We start from the raw sequence: 16,309 nt of genomic DNA, 5'->3' as shown, positions 1-16,309 counted from the left end.
GTAGCCCATTGGGGAAGATGCTTGCATGAAGTGGTCCCAAAGTTAATCTCTGCCACTGCCAACAGCTGTAGCTGAGTCTTCAAATGGTTAAAATGGCTAATTTTATGTCTATTTTACCATATTTTTCTTTTTTTATTGCCCTCCAGGGTTATTGCTGGGACTCTGCGCTTGAGCAGTAAATCCACTGCTCCTAGAGAACTTTTTTTTTAATTTCCTTTTTAATTTAATCTGACAGAAATTTAGAGGAGCAGAAAGGCGGGGGGTGGGGACTGCAGCACTGATGTACCATTTGTGAAGCATCTCTCCACTGCAGGTGGGGACTGGGGACCTGAACATGGGACCTTGCACGTGTTAACTTGTGCATTCTACTTGATGTACCACTGCCTGACCCCTTTACCGTAATTTTTAAATGTAAAGATGGTTGAAAGTTTTTTTGCTGAGGATGAATTGGAGAAAAAAAGGTGAAAGAGGTAGCTTGATGGCTGGCTGTGATCTAGGATAACACAAGCTTACAGCAATCACGTTCCTCTAGCAGGATGAGAAATCAAGACAACCGGAATTAGGCAAAGGAATAACCACAACTCCATTTTGCTTTAAATGGCTCTCCTTTATTCCCCAGGACCCTAGTAGGGGTGGTCGCGCACATGCTCCATGATTGTCTTCAAGCCAAGCCAGGTCTCCTGGGCAGTGGGCAGGATCTGACTGGCTGGCAGAAGGAAGCCATATCTGCCTGTGTCTCTCAGCTCAAAGGCAAAGGAATACTTGATGCCAGAGTCATAGGCCCAATCAATGCTTCCGCCACTGGCTTGGTCTGAAGAGCAAACAAGAAAAAAGTCAGGTGAAGCTTTCCCACTGGCTTTTTTTTTTCCTTTTTTTTAAATTAGTGATATAACAATGATTTACAAAATTATAAGACAACAGGGGTATAATTCCACACCTCTCCCACCACCAGAGTTCTGTGTCCCCACTCCTTCCATTGGAAACTGCAGTAGTTCTCCCAAGATCACAGATATGGGTTGATACATATATCTGCCTTTTTTCCTATGGCCCTGCCTTCTCTTCCTAAATCACACCTACTTAAACTACTGAGTTTCCTTCCCTTTCCTCCCCCCGGCCCTTTTTTCTCTGGGTCCTAATGGAATTGGAGTTCAGAGCCCTCTGGTCGTCTTCCCCTAACATTTACCCCTCTGGGAGTTCCCACTGGCTTTTTAGAGCAACAGAACCTCTAGACTAAGTTCCCACCATATCAAAATTAAGTCATTCCCCTGTATGCATGGACCATGGGGCTAACAGCAGCCATAGGAGAGTCAGTCTTCTGAAAAATACAAGATCAATGTGAAAAGCTGGGGATATTTCAATGGGCACTGCCTCGCCTACCTTTGGTGCCCTTAGGAGCCTCTAATAGGCATCAACAACTTAGAAACCATGTCACATCCTTCTGTAGAACAGAGCTGGACAAGGACATTGTCTTCTCTAGTGGGAGAAGAGGGATTACAAGTGGACTCAGAGACTAGGTCCCTGTCCTCAGGAGACATACAGCCTAAGGGCGGAGCAGGCTTTTGCTCCCACAGCAAATAACCAGCCCAGCACCTATAGAGTAATGTGCACCTGTTCACGATGTGTGGCTGCTGACGTGACTGATGATGAAGGAAGGTGGCACTGGATTACAAATTCTTGTGGCAATCATGACTCAAGAGTTGAGCAATGGCCATTATCCTGAGGGCCTTCCCAAAGATAACAGGTAGAAGTCACAGGAGGAGGAATTTGTGGGGGCAGAGCTGGAAGCCACCTGGTCCCTAAGAACAGGACTGGATGAAGGGGAAGCATGTCTGTAGTATGGGAGAGGTGGCCTGGGGCCTAGTAGGGTGAATGAACACCTTGAATCCTTAGGACTTTTGTCTTCACCCACTGCAGTTATGGTGGTGCCTGGGAACTAACAAATACCAGACTGGGGGAGGGGACAATAAAACGGCTTACCTGGAGAAGTGTACTTGCTTTGCCTTGAGAGGGGACCAGGTTCGAAGCCAGCCCCCACTGCATTGGAGGACACTAAAGTGCTATGGTGTCTGCCTCTATCTATCTATCTATCTATCTATCTATCTATCTGCAAAAAGTCAGCCTGGAGCAGTGAAGTACAACAATGAAGTGAAGCAGTAAAGTAACAACAACAAAAATAATAATTAAAACCTGGTGTATTGCACCAAAGTAAGTGACTCTGGGTGGAGCAAGGGAGGGCTGAGGTCCTGGAACATGATGGCAGAGGAGGACCTAGTGGGGGTTGAATTGTTATGTGGAAAACTGAGATATGTTATGCATGTACAAACTACTTTATTTTACCGTCTACTATAAACCAATAATCCCCCAATAAAAAAATTAAGAGAAAAAAAAGGGGGGAGTAGGACGGTAGCACAGCGGGTTAAGCACAGGTGGCGCAAGCGCAAGGACCGGCGGAAGGATCCTGGTTTGAGCCCCCACTCCCAACCTTCAGGGGAGTCCCTTCACAGTCGGTGAAGCAGGTCTGCAGGTGTCTATCTTTCCTTCCCCCCTGTCTTCCCCTCCTCGCTCCATTTCTCTCTGTCCTAGCCAACAGCAACGATATCGATAATAACTACAACAATAAAACAACAAGGCAAACTAAAGGGAATAAATAAACAAATATTTTTTAACAACTAAAAAAAAGGTAAAACCAACCACATGATTGCTGACTTGACCAGAGTCTTCTCCGGGTACCAAAATTACTAATTTACGCCTTGGATGTGTCTACACGATATGGTCAATGCCACTGAGAAATCCACAAGGAACAGGATACTATCCACAGAGCAAAGCCTGACTCTGAGTCATTAGGCAGGTGACAAAAGCAGGTGAGGGCAGGGGAGATAGCTTAATGATGTAATAAAAATGGGATATGCCTTGCTACTCCATGAGTTGGCCACTTCTGAAGCAAGCACCCTATATGTTGGGACATTCATACTAGTTGAGTGAACTAAAAACAGTTAAATGGTTACATCCAAATGGGCCTTGGAACAATTTATCCCCCAATAAAGAAATTTTTTGGAAAAAAAAAAGGCATCCTCCAAAGGGGGGTTCGATAACATACTCTATCTACCATCTGAAGAAGATGGGTCCTGAAATTGGTGCAACTCGGAATGTTCCTACTGATGACCACAGAATGCAAGTTCAGAACTATAGGGATGTAGAGGTTACATAGGCTCCTAAGCTGAATATGGGCCCCAGATCAGATCAAATCGATGGGGTTTACAGTCAACAATATTTATACACTTTTCCCATATTTGGGAGCTACTCTCTTCCCTGATCCAGCTTTCTAACCCTTTTTCCAGCCATGACATCACCTCCCCAGACAATAGCCTGGGTCCACCTACATAACAGATGTCAGGCTCAGGAAGAAACTAATTAAGTCATGGGCCCTTTAGAACAAACCTAAAATCGACCTACTAGCTATTTCCAAAATGGAGACCCCAAATCTTCACCTACAATATTCCAGCCTTTAGGTTCATAATTAATCAACAATTTGTTTGGCTTTATATGTTAACTCTTTTCCACCCACCAGGTTCCAGATGCTACCATGATGACAACTGGACTTCCCTGGACATATGAATTGTCGTATGCTTTACATTGGCTTGTTCTAGCCCTCCCCCTCCAAGAGAATTGGATGAGTCCTGTTAATTTCGCGGGCCTGCTTGGCCCCGCCCCAAGGGACCCTGGGAGAGGGTTCCGGAGTCCGAGAGTTCCTGAGTTCCCCAGAGACAGAGTTCCTGAGTTCCGGAGTTCGAGAGTGCGAGGGTGCGAGAGTTTCTGAGTTCGAGAGTAAGGGAGAGGGTTCCTGAGTTCGAGAGTGCCAGAGTTAGCCAGAGTTCCTGAGTTCCTGAGTTAGACAGAGTTCCTGAGTTCCGGAGTTCGAGAGTGCGAGAGTTCAAGAGTTAGAGAGAGTGCTTGTGAGAGGGGTTCCTGAGTTCCAGAGTAAGAGAGAGTGCTTGCGCCGCCGCAAAGAGACAGCAGAGTTCTGTTTGGTGATTAGTTTGGTTTAGTTTATGAATCGTTGTTCCTGAATAAAGAAATACAGCTGCCCTGCCCAGCCGTTGTCTCCGCGTCTCTGTTCACCACCGTGAAGCTAGCCGGCCGAGGCCAACCTGCCCAGCTAGAGCCTACGAATTTTAACAACATGACCCCACCAATATGTCCTGGAGCCCCACTTCCCCAGAGCGCTGCCCCACTGAAGCAAGAGAGAGACAGGTTGGGAGGTATGGATCTACCTGTCAACGCCCATGTTCAGCAGGGAAAAGATTACAGAAGCCAGACCTCTCACTTTCTGCACCCCATAGTGATCCTGGGTCCCTACTTCCATGGGATTAAAGAATAGGAAAGCTACGGGGTGAGGGATGGGATACAGAGCTCTGGTGGTTGGAATTGTACCCCTCTTATCCTATGGTTTTGTCAGTGTTTCCATTTTATAAATAAATACATTAAAATTAGGGGGGGCTTTGGGAGATGGACTGGCTCTCTCCCTCTCAAAGTCAATAAGATTACTGTGTTCTCTCCTCAAACTGGCCATTCCAGATACAGCCTAGCCTTATGACCCCACAACTATACATAAAAAGGAGACAAACATATGGGAAACTGGGGAATGTTATGCATGTACAAACTATTATACTTACTGTTGAATGTAAAACATTAATTCCCGAATAAAAAAAAGGAGAAAAAAAAAGGAGACAAACAACTGATAGTTATTGTCCAGCAATTATTAACTCTGAAGAAAACTTAAAAGAAAAAAAAAAGTAGGCCTTTCTGGGAAAAGGAGCATGCCAAAGTAACAAACTCAAAACAAAAGTTATTTACTTATGTCTATATGCTGACTCTGCTTGGGATGGTTAGTGGGAAGCTCGCTTGTGGAGAGAGAGCTCTTTGCCCAGGACTCCAACTAGCTGCTTTGAAACCAGTCCCCATCCCTCGCAGCTAAAATAGTGGATATTGTAAGTACCCTGATCTAAGATTTGACTAATTCCCAATCAGCACTCCACTTAGCTATAAACAGTGGATGTTGTTAAGTACCAAGACTTAATGATTGACTTCTTGTGTATTTGCTACTCCTTATTTTCAATCAGGACTTCACCCAGCTAAAAATGGTGAATGTTATAAATGCCTCGATTTGACGTTTGACTGCTTGTATATTTGCTGGTGCCTATTCCTAGAAGTTATATTTCTCTATTCATTCCTTTCTCCTTAAAATATATCAGTTTTAGAGAGCTGGGCAGTGGCGCAGCAGGTTAAGTGCACATGGCAGTGAAGCAGGTCTGCAGGTGTCTGCCTTTCTCTCCCCCTCTCTGCCTTCCCCTCCTCTCTCGATTTCTCTCTGTCCTATCCAACAATGACGACATCAATAACAACAACAATAATAACAACAACAACTACGATAAACAAGGGCAACAAAAGGGAAAAAATTAATAAAAATAAAATAAAATATATCAGTTTTAATAAATCATTCTTTCAAAGTCAAAGCCACCGCTATCACATCTCCTTTCCAAACCTACATAAAACAAATGGTTACACAGGAAGACTTTTACCTGAGGTTCCAAAGTCCCAGGTTCAATCCCCTGCACCACCATAAGCAACAGCTAAGCAGTGCTCTGGTAAATAAAATGTTAACATCTAGGTTGGGGATCCTATCACAAGTTGTTCCCCTACAATTACAACTGAGAAACTATAATTTTAAAAAATTATAGCAGCTGGAGGAGGTGGTGCATTCAGTTAAGCACACACATTACCACATGCAAGGACCCAGGTTTAAGCCCCTGCTCCCCACCTGCAGGGGTGAACGCTTCATGAGCAGTGAAGCAGGTCTACAGATGTCTATCTTTCTCTCTCCCTCCCCACCTTCCTCTCTCTCAGTTTCTTTGGGTCCTATCTTATAAAAATGAAAGAAAAGGGGGGGGGAATGGGCCGCCAGGAGCTGTGGGTTTATAGTGCCGGCACTGAGCCCCAGCAATATCCCTGGTGGCAAATAAATAACTAAATAAATAAATAAATAAATAAAACCAGACAGACAGACAAAAGTCAGGTCATATATCTGAGTCCCCACTGCTTCAGTTGTCACACAAGGGTCATATTGTGACTTATTTCACAGAGCAGTGAAGGCTGAATGGAAGACATCCTCTCCCCAGACAATAATTTGGATCCACCTGCACATCAGATTTCAGGCTCAGGGGAAAAAAAAACTAGTATAGCCACAGGCCCTTTGGAATATAACTAAAATATAGCTATCTACTAGCTATCTACAAAATAGAGACACCCCCTCCCCCAATTCTTCATCAGCACTATTCCAGCCTTTAGGTTCATGATTAGTCAACAACTTGTTTGGCTTTATATGTTAACTCTCTTTTCAGCCAACAGGTTCCAGAAACTAGCATGATGCCAACCAGACTTCCCTGGACAGACAACCTCACCAATGTGTCCTTGGCCTCTAATCTCCCAGATCCCCACCCCACTAGGAAAAGAAAGAGGCAGGCTGGGAGTATGGATCGATCGACCTGTCAACGCCCATGTTCAGCAGGGAAGCAATTACAGAAGCCAGACCTTCCACCTTCTGCATCCCACAATGACCTTGGGTCCATACTCCCAGAGGGATAAAGAACTGGGACTAGTCCTTAAGAGGCAGAGCTTGTCTGGGTTGCAATAAGGCCAGGATAAAGGATAACAGAATCAGCTCTGGCAGAGATGCAGCCAGAACTTGTTTGAACATTAAATGGTCAGGTTCCCAAAGCTAATAAAGTAAGCCCTTGTCCTTGTCTAATATTTGCTTGCTCAAAATATCTTCAGTATCTGTGACTTTACCAAGAAAAGCATACTAAGCCTCCAACTTTCAAGTCCTATCCTTACTTGTAAACACATCAGATATCGAGGGAAAACAGCTAGATTCTTGTAATCAAGTGGCTAGGTCCCTATGTCGGGAGCTACAGGACACCTAAAAGTATTCTGCTGTCAGTGTGGCATGCAGGACTGTGTGTCTCTCGTCCTGGTCCTGTAGTGTGTCCCTTTCTGACTGTTAGTACCTTCTGCTGCCTAACATTTTGCTCCAGTTCCATGTAGGGCTTTTCTCCCTCTCCATTCTCCATCCTCTCCCATGTTACCCTCTCCCCCTCTAAACCTCAACCACTTCTTACTCTGTCTCCACAAAACCCCAAGGCCATGCAACCTCATGCCTCCGCTTGAATACACTACAATGATCTCACTTCAATACACCCAGCACTGAATTCCATCCCCTCTCACTCTCTTGGATCTCTCTCAATTCACAGCACCATTCACTGGCCTTCAATAAGGAACTCCCCTCCCCACCTATGCATCCAGTAAGTCACAAAAGTCTTTTGATTTGTACCTTCTAGATGTCTATCCCCCATCCTCACCATTCTACTTAGGGTTATTATCTCTCCCTGAACACTTTCTACCTTCCGGTGAAATGGTTCAGCATTCCTCGATCCTCCACACTGCAACTAGCATGTCTTGTCTGAAAAAAATGACACATCAGTGTACTCACCACCTGCTAGAAACTCCAAAATGGCTTCCAAAATACTTTGAGTTAAGATCTGAACTCCTTGGGAGTCGGGCTGTAGTGCAGCGGGTTAAGCACAAGTGGCGCAAAGCACAAGGACCTGCGTAAGGGTCTGGGTTCGAGCCCTGGCTCCCCACCTGCAGGGGAGTCGCTTCACAGGCAGTGAAGCAGATTTCCAGGTGTCTTTCTTTCTCTCCCCCTCTCTGTCTTCCCCTCCTCTCTCCATTTCTCTCTGTCCTATCTAACAACAACGACAACAATAAAACAACAGGGGTAACGAAAGGGAATAAATAAAATAAATATTTTTTTTAAAAAAAGATCTAAGCTCCCTATGCAAGGACCTGTGTTTGAGTCCTGCTCCCCACCTGCAAGGGGGAAACTTCAAAAACACTGAAGCAAGTATTGCAGGTGTATCTCTGAATCTCTCCCTCTCTCTCTGTCCTCTCAAATAGCTGCCAGGAGCAGTGGATTCATTGTGCAGGCACCAAGCCCCAGAGATAACCCTGCTCAGACAGTTAAAAAATAAAAAATAAAATTAAACAAGGATCAAAACTCCTCAACATGCTACATAAAGACCTGAACTCTATGCAGCCTCAACTATTTTCATTCCTAAAATCCCAAACCTCCTCCCATGGCCATAGCCCATCAGGCATCTCCATACTTCTGTCTCTCCATGAGCTGTTAGCTGTCCAGAAGGTACCTCACTTACCCTCTGCTAGCGACCTAGTGATCAACTTGCCAAATCCTTGGTCACCTCAAATCCCTCTAACTTTCTAATAATGCTGACCCACATATAGGCGTACTACTGCTAAAATCATTCCAAGTCCATTTATCTTCCTGCTCATCTTCCATATTAGACAACGAGTTCTCTGTGGTTGACTGGCTCCAGTATTGAGTAGTCGTTCACTAAAAATGAATTGGCAGTCTGGGTAGTGGCACACCCAGTAGAGTGCACATATTGTCGTGTGCAACAACCCAGGTTCAAGCCCCTGTCACTACCTGCAGGGGTGAAGCTTAAAAAGCCATGGGGAAGTGTTACTGGCAGATCTCCTTTTCTTTTTCTCGCTCCCACTTTATTGCTTTTTTTTCCTCACCCTCTATCAAAAAAGAAAGAGAAAAGGAGAAAAAGAGAAAGGAAGAAGAGGGAAGAAAAATGGCCACTATGAACAGTGGAGCCATGCAGACACCAAGTCCCAGCAATAATCGTGGTGGCAAAGTAAATAAATAAAATATATGCTGAACAGATTGGTGGTACTTGTGTCTGAAGTGCCTTTGGGGATAAGAGCATAGGGAACTCTTGAGCATTCGATTGCAAGGTTCTAAGTTTAAACTTGTCCATAAGTGGAGTGGATCCCTTAGGAGGACTCTGAATCTATATACAGTTTCATTAGTATTTCTCACACAGTCCCTGAATGTTTTTATCCAGTCTACATGGGAGAGAGAATTCCAGAATGTTTAACAACAAGACCCCTCTGAGTTATTCCTTATATTGCTCTTATTCCTTACACGTCCTCCCTCCTGTCTGTGTCCCCAAACTCTACAGGGATAAATGTTTCATTACTATGTAAATGTTTCACTATTCACTACCCAGTCTGGGTCCTCTGAGGTGCACCAAACATGCACAGTCCTTGGGATTACTCCAGGTAGGTCCTTCTTAGACAGGCTGGAGGAAATTCATGCAAATGCTATTGACTAGTTATTGATGAGAATTAATTTGCAGGAAGAGAGTCCACATAATGCAGAGGAGCAGGATGGATAGAAGGAAAGAACAAAAGGACACATGTAGGAAGTTTTTTGCTGTAGATATCATGTAACAATTTATCTGGTGGAGGAGACCTAGCCAGACTGGGGGTAAGGTGGGGGGGAGTTAGTAAGGCTGAGTTATTTTTTGTTTTGTTTTGTTTTGTTTTGCCTCCATGATCCTGGAGGCTATTTTTTCCCTTGTGTTGTCCTTGTTGTTTATCGTTGTTGTTTATCATTGTTGTTGTTATTGCTGTCATTGTTGTTGGATAGGACAGAGAGAAATGGAGAAAGGAGAGGAAGACAGAGAGGGAGAGAGAAAGATAGACACCTGCAGACCTGCTTCACCAATTGTGAAGTGACCCACCTGCAGGTGGGGAGCCAACCCCCAACACCATGATCCTTCCTCCAGTCCTTGTGCTTGCGCTTCACGCCATGTGCGCTTAACCTGCTGTGCCACTGCCCAGATCCCCTAGTAAGGCTGAGTTCTGTGCATGAAGATCTACCCCTTTTACAGCAGGGTGTTGAAAAACACTGGCCCATAATCACATGGTATGTGCCATCTTAGTGGGTCATTTACAAAAGCACATTAGATACTTACAGATGACTGAGCAGATAGGTCCCACCTTGTACTTGGTGCCATGCAGGCTTGCCACAGATTGGGCAGCCTTTAAGGCCACTTCATTCTAAAATGAGAAAACCAAAGAAAAGAAGATGAATAACAAAATATTTTTTGGAAGAACAGCTGCCCAATAGTAGAATGTGAGGAACTGGACTGTGGTTAACTAAGGTTCAAACACAACCCATTTTTGCTTGTTTACTTTAATCATTTCTACTGAGAGGCAAGTACATATTCCTTTCTCTCTCTTTAATATTTTGTTTTATTTTTTACAAAAGAGAGATAGAGAGAGAAAGAGAGTAACATTAGAGTGTTACTCAGCTCTGGATTATGATGGTGCTGGAAATCAAACCTGAGACCTCAGAGCCTCAGACATGAGAATCTCTTTGCAAAACCATTAGACTATCTCCCCAGACCACAGATTCCTTTCTGTCAGATTGGAAAATCCTTGTCTAACTGATCATCCAGGTGTTTGCATTACATCACATCAGGGCATTATTTTGCCACCAGTTTTCCTTGTCCAAAGATGTGGGTAAAGTCGGGTAGATATAGGGGGCTAAAGAGAATGTGGACTGATCCCAGGATATAGCAGGGAAGTCGATTTTTTTTGTTGTTGTTCCACTAGATCCCTACATTGGCTTATCTCCCTATGGTCATTTCTCTTCCAAGAAGTAGAGCTCAGCAAAATATTTTCCATCATTTGACGGTTCCAATTTTGACTGATTGAGGCTTTACTGTCCTTGCTAGGGATAAATGTAAGGTCTTGAACTTAGGTCCAGGAAAACAACTGTACAATTACCAGATGGGGAAAACCTGGCTCGGCAGAATCCTTGGAGAGCCTGGGAGTGGGAGAGCCGGTAGAGGTTCATTTGTAAAGGAGCCCAACATGAGTCAATGGTATGGTGCTACAGCCAAGAGATTAATGTGACCCTCAACTGCGGAAGCAAGAAGTGCAAGGTCCGCCAGCAGGCAGTTACAGTCACGCTTAGCTCTCTGTGTGCTAGTTAACCCCCAACACCAGTTATACAGTCACTTCTAGGAGCTGCCCTGAAAGAAGGCAAACAAGCCAAAGCAGGTTCAGGAAAGAAAAAGAAAAAAAAACAGCAACCAGGAAGAAGAGAGAACTTGTCAACTTGTTAGAAGCACTTGAAGGGCCTGGGGACATTTTAGTGGTGATAAGGGAAAGCTTAGGAGAAGCAGGCTGCTAGTCTTCAAACAGTTAAGGCACTGGCCTCTCAAAGGGAAATGAACTTGCTCAGTGGAGCAAGACAAAACTAGAGTTGGGAAGGTAAAAACCAGAGGAGATGGTTGTGAATCTTTATAAGAAAGAGCTCAGTCAAATCTAGCCCAACATCAAAGAGCCCCCCATGAAGGTAGACAGATACTCAGTCATACCGTGGATGACAATCTGACAGACTAGAGCACCAGGCTTGGGTAATTTCAGGTTCTAGGAGTCTACCAGAAGGCCCTGTCAGGTTTCCTTCCTTCTTTCTTTTAATAAATTTACCTATTTACTTTTTTTTTTTTCTATTTGATAGGAGAGAGAAACTGAGAGGGAAGATAGAGTGGGAGAGAGAGAGTGAGACACCTTTAGGCCTGCTTTACCACTAATGAAGCTTTCCCCCTGCAGGTGGGGACTGGGGCCTTGAACCTGGGTCCTTCCGCATGGTAATATGTGCGCTCAACCAGGTGCACCACTACCCAGCCCCTTAGGTTCTTTTCAACCCTGACATTCTTTTCCTCCAGATTCGACCCGGAGTGACAATCCTCCCATCAAAGTCGTGAAAATTGCCCCACAGGGCTATTATCCAAGCAATGAGAAGCAAAGATACACCTGAATTAAAATAATCTACCACATTTCTGCCAGGGGCTGCTGACAATAATTGATTGGAAAGTAAATTGACCAGAAAGGTTCCATCTCAGGGCTTATCTTAAACAGACAGGTTTCAAAAACCAAGCCTGCAAGCTAAGTGGGAAATATTTGTACATCCTCTGTAGCTGGGGATCACTCTGTTGTCTGCAGTCCCTGAGATGGCACCAAGGGACTTAGTACAACCACCACCAGTTTACTTAATCCTGAAGAAGGAGAAAGGATGGGAAGCATCAAGTTGGAGAATTGAGTGTTTTCCACCCCAAACCATACACCAGTGCCATCACAATGACAGGCCACAGAGTCACAGACACTGGGAAGGTACTAAGCAAGGAACTGAGAGGCAGAAATGCTTAATTCAAAGCACCTGATTCCAGGGCTCGTGGAATAGCTCACTTGGGTAGTGTGCTACTTTGCCATGGGTGTGGCTAGGGTTCAAACCTAGCCCCCATTGCACTGAAAGAAGCTTTGGTGCTGGGGTGTGTGCATGTGTGTGTGTCTGTGTGTGTGTGTGTGTGTGTGTGTGTTTGTGCCTCTCTGTCTCTATCTAAAATAGATAAATACTTAAAAGAAAAAAAAAAAAGAGCACTGAACACCAAATCCAAGATCCTCACCTCCAAATCCAAGTGGTTATTTCCTAAGCAACAAAAGTACATCCTGAAGAATTTATGGTCCAATGAATTCCCCACACATCTATTGATACATCATGGCAACAATAATTTTGTGAATTCTATTCCCCAAGCTAACTTAATCTAAGGAAGTCCAAAACAGATCTTTCAAACATTTTTTTGCCTGTCATCGCCATCTTGACCATAGCTGGGTGTATGATTTCTCATTTATCTTCATACCCTGTCACTAGTACACTCTCCTCTCAGCACCTAACTCGATGACTGAAACTTATCTGTCTGTACGATGGATGTTGGTGGGCGAGCAGAAGTGTCAGAAACTCACCAGCTCATCAAAGCTGTCGGACTTAGTACATTTATATCCGTAGGGGAACATCAGCAGCTGGGAATAGCTGTGGATGGTAATGAAGGCCTTGACATTCCCGTGACTCTTGATGAAGTCCACGATGGATTTCACTTCAACTTCAGAGTTGGCACTGGGTCCGTGGTATGAGTCAGAGCAAGGACTGTTGCTGGCTCCAGGTCCTGATAGGATTCAAAAGAAGCCCGATAAGGATAGTGAACTTGAGGGAGACCTTGTCTGGAGGTGGTTACTACCACACATCACTCAGTCACCCCTCTGGAAACCAGAGCAAGATATTCAGTGTGTGAGATCAAGTCACTACTACCCCAGGTCATAGTCAGAGATCCTAACTCGCCTGATTCTGGATGCATCTCTCTCTCTTCTTTAAAAAACATGGCAGAGGCTGGGAGTATGGATTGACCTGCCAACACCTATGTCCACCTGAGAAGCCATTACAGAAGCCAGACCTTCCACTCCATAATGATCCTGGGTCTATGCTCCCACAGGGATTATAGAATAGGAAAGCTTCCAATGGAGGGGATACAGAACTCTGGTGATGGGAATTGTGTGGAATTGTACCCCTCTTATCCTATGGTCTTGTCAATCACTATTCAATCAATAAAAAAAAGTAAAATTTTTAAAAAAGAAAATAAGTGAAGCAAAATGAAAAAACATGGCAGAAAAAGCTATCAAATTAGATCATCTCCTCTCTGGGGGAGTTGGTTGGAAGGAACGCTACATTTAATATTATAGGTGGAATTCCTGCCTTGGGTGGGAATTGAGTAAACTCTTTTTGTCTGGGATCTCTTCCAATTCTTAAAGTCCAAGCACTGATGATATATGTATCTCTACTTCTAAGTACTGCCATTGGAGACTCTGACCCCCTTTTCACCATGAAGAAATCACAATTACATTTGACAACAAAGCCACCTCTGGCCTTAATTTTCTCAGCAACCAGTATTACTCGTGACCACTGAGTGGGTCCACCATGGCCTGGTCCAGTGGGTCTGAAAACTAGAGAGAACAAGGGCACTGGGACTCCCCAGGGTCTCTAAGTGAAATAGACAACATACAAAAACAACCTGTCACCTTATTCTAAGATTCCTTAATGAGACTAATTTTTAAGGGGGGAAATCTGACATTGAATTGCTAGGGCTTTGTTCAATATTTTAGATCTAATGCTTTGATTTTTCTTTTCCTATGCTGAGAAAAAAAAAAGAAAATGAGGCAATTGTAAAAGCAATGAATGAAGTTGCCACTCATCTATATCCTGTCACAATTCCCCAGCGTGTCCTTTCTTGGTTCAGTGATTCTCATTAATTCATTTGTCTTACAAATATTTAGTGATTGCCTCCTCTATTCCAGACCCTGTGCTAGGTGTCAGGAGTGCTACAGTGAAAAAAGACAGTTCCTACCCTCACTGTTATCATACCTAATGAGGAGAAACCAAATAAATTTCTATTCTGCAATGAGAAAAACAGAAGGGGATTTAATCAGTGTCTGAAAGCAGAAAGGAACCCCCTCCCCAAATCACCCTCCTACAGAACTCAGAAAAATTATAGGTGCAAGGTAACAAAGCCTGGGCGGGAAGCTAATATTTTCTTTTTGAATCTATTTTGAAAATCAATCTCTTAATCCTATTTGTACTTCTTTTTTAGTTTTCTTTCTCAAAACATCTATAGATGATGTAATGCTTCGCCGTTGAATAGATCCTAACGCCCTCTGGTGGCTGATTCAGGGCTTCCTGACCACTCCCGCCATTGCAGTCTTTTTTTTCCTGAAACCTCGTAAGCCCAGCCTGGCTACTGCTTGTGAGAAAGCCAGGATGTGAGACAAAATGTATTCAGTGATGCTCAGAGCTCCGTGAAGAGAATACAGGTAAGTGTTTCCCAAACTGGGTTAAAAAAAAAAAATGACTTGAATCCTGACAACACTGCAGAGTCAGTGCAAAATAGCCACTTTGGTCAGACTAGTGCTGACCATCCCTGGAAGCAAGTCCCAGTGCTCACCTCCAAACCCTGCATCCCAGTTCCGGTTAGGATCCACACCAACACAGAGGCTCCCAGCCACCTTGGAGCGTGTCTTCCGCCACATACGGTTCTTTGAAGTGCAACCAGAAAAGACGATGGGGAGGGGGAGAGAAATGTGGTCATTCGGTTTGATAGAAAGTTCCCTGGAGAATCCTACTCATTTCCTTCGCTGGCTCCAGGCAAAGTCCCTGTGGAACTGCACTCATTCCCTTGAGCCCAGGAGGGCAGGGGAAACACATACGGTTCTGCAAAAGACTTTCATGCTTGAGGCTCTGAGGTCCCAGGTTCAGTCCCCAGCACCACCATAAGCCAGAGATGAGTGTCTCTCTCTGTATCTTTCTTTCATTAAAAAAAACCATTTAATTTAAAAAGAAGAAGAAGAAGAAGAAGAAGAAGAAGAATCTTCCTGAGCTAGTGTTCAAAAAAAAAAGTCTAAACACATCACCAAGACGAAGAGTGAATGCCACCCCCACCAGCCACCCTCCCCTCCACCCACCCCACCCCTTTTCCTCCAACAAACAGCTGCCAAACCATGGCACAAAGACCACCAGTTCTAGGAAACAACAAAAGAACAAAAAAAGAAAGTAGAGAGAAGGTAGAGTCTGCCTTATCATCTTTGAGAAAAACAAAGTGCTGGGTTCACTAATTCAACTTGGAATTTCTGCAGAGATTTTTGTTTTCTTTTGTTTCCCTCAATGCTTTATGTCAGGATTTTTTTTCCAAATTTGAACTCTAGAACCTGTTTTTGCTTCCCGAGGCCCCTCGTGAGGTGAGTACTTGCGTGTGTACGAGCTCTTTCTGAGCACATACTGAAAAACTCCATCTTTGTCAACTCCCTCCAAAAATAAACTTGGGAGTGCTGATTCATTTTGAGTGTGTGTGGCGTCACAGTTGCTCCAATGGTGTTTTATAATGAGATTTTGAAAGAAGGAAAGAAAGAAAGAGAACTACATAATTCCTTTCAGTGTTATTAGAGAGGATTTCTTCTACAGATTGTAAGTTAAAGGCTAGATGCGTGATCCTGCCTACCTAAATCCTACTGCAATCTTATTGTCAGCAGGTAACATCCGCCTCCTCTTTTCCATCAATCCTGCCACAAAAACACAGAGATAATTGGAACCAATCTCCTAGGTGACTCACGGTGAACACTGAGCTCCAATAACCCCAGCTCACAGCTGAAATGGGCTCTGGCCGCGGCAAGACGTAAAGACACAGTGTGCTGGAGGAAGAAGTGATTATCAACTCCACTTGTGCTCACCTTGGAGCCACTGTGAGATTAGGCTTTCCGGTTAAGGTCAATGGAGAACAGGAAAAAGCCTTGTCTTTGTGTTTTCAAAGTTCCTAACGCTCTCTCCGAAGGATTGAGAGGAAGAAGAGAAAAAGTCCAGGCTTACTTTGGTATGAGAAAACACATATCCATCAGGGTTTGTGACAGGCAGCAGGAAGATATCCATCTTATCCAAAAGCGAAGTGATGAATGGATCAGTTCCATATTCAGAGGCAATCTGAGCAGAAAGACA

At 44.1% G+C, this 16,309-nt stretch overlaps 1 protein-coding gene across 1 annotated transcript in view; it reads right to left on the bottom strand.

Moving 5' to 3' along the window:
• Window positions 1-586: 586 nt before the first annotated feature.
• CPA2 (carboxypeptidase A2) overlaps window positions 587-16,309 on the bottom strand; it is a 31,023-nt gene continuing 15,300 nt past the window's right edge. Inside the window, exons 7-11 of the mRNA XM_007524201.2 lie at window positions 16,184-16,294; window positions 14,769-14,859; window positions 12,742-12,941; window positions 9,903-9,987; window positions 587-811 (exon numbers count right to left, since the gene is read on the bottom strand). Of these exons, the coding sequence (XP_007524263.1) occupies window positions 624-811; window positions 9,903-9,987; window positions 12,742-12,941; window positions 14,769-14,859; window positions 16,184-16,294 (675 nt within the window). The 3' untranslated portion in view covers window positions 587-623. The remainder of the gene's footprint in view (window positions 812-9,902; window positions 9,988-12,741; window positions 12,942-14,768; window positions 14,860-16,183; window positions 16,295-16,309) is intronic.

This window comes from Erinaceus europaeus, chromosome 8 (assembly GCF_950295315.1).
Source record: "Erinaceus europaeus chromosome 8, mEriEur2.1, whole genome shotgun sequence".
In the NCBI taxonomy this organism is placed as follows: Eukaryota; Metazoa; Chordata; class Mammalia; order Eulipotyphla; family Erinaceidae; genus Erinaceus; species Erinaceus europaeus.
Note: the sequence above shows the minus strand (reverse complement) of the source record. Positions and strands in the feature narration are given on the sequence as shown.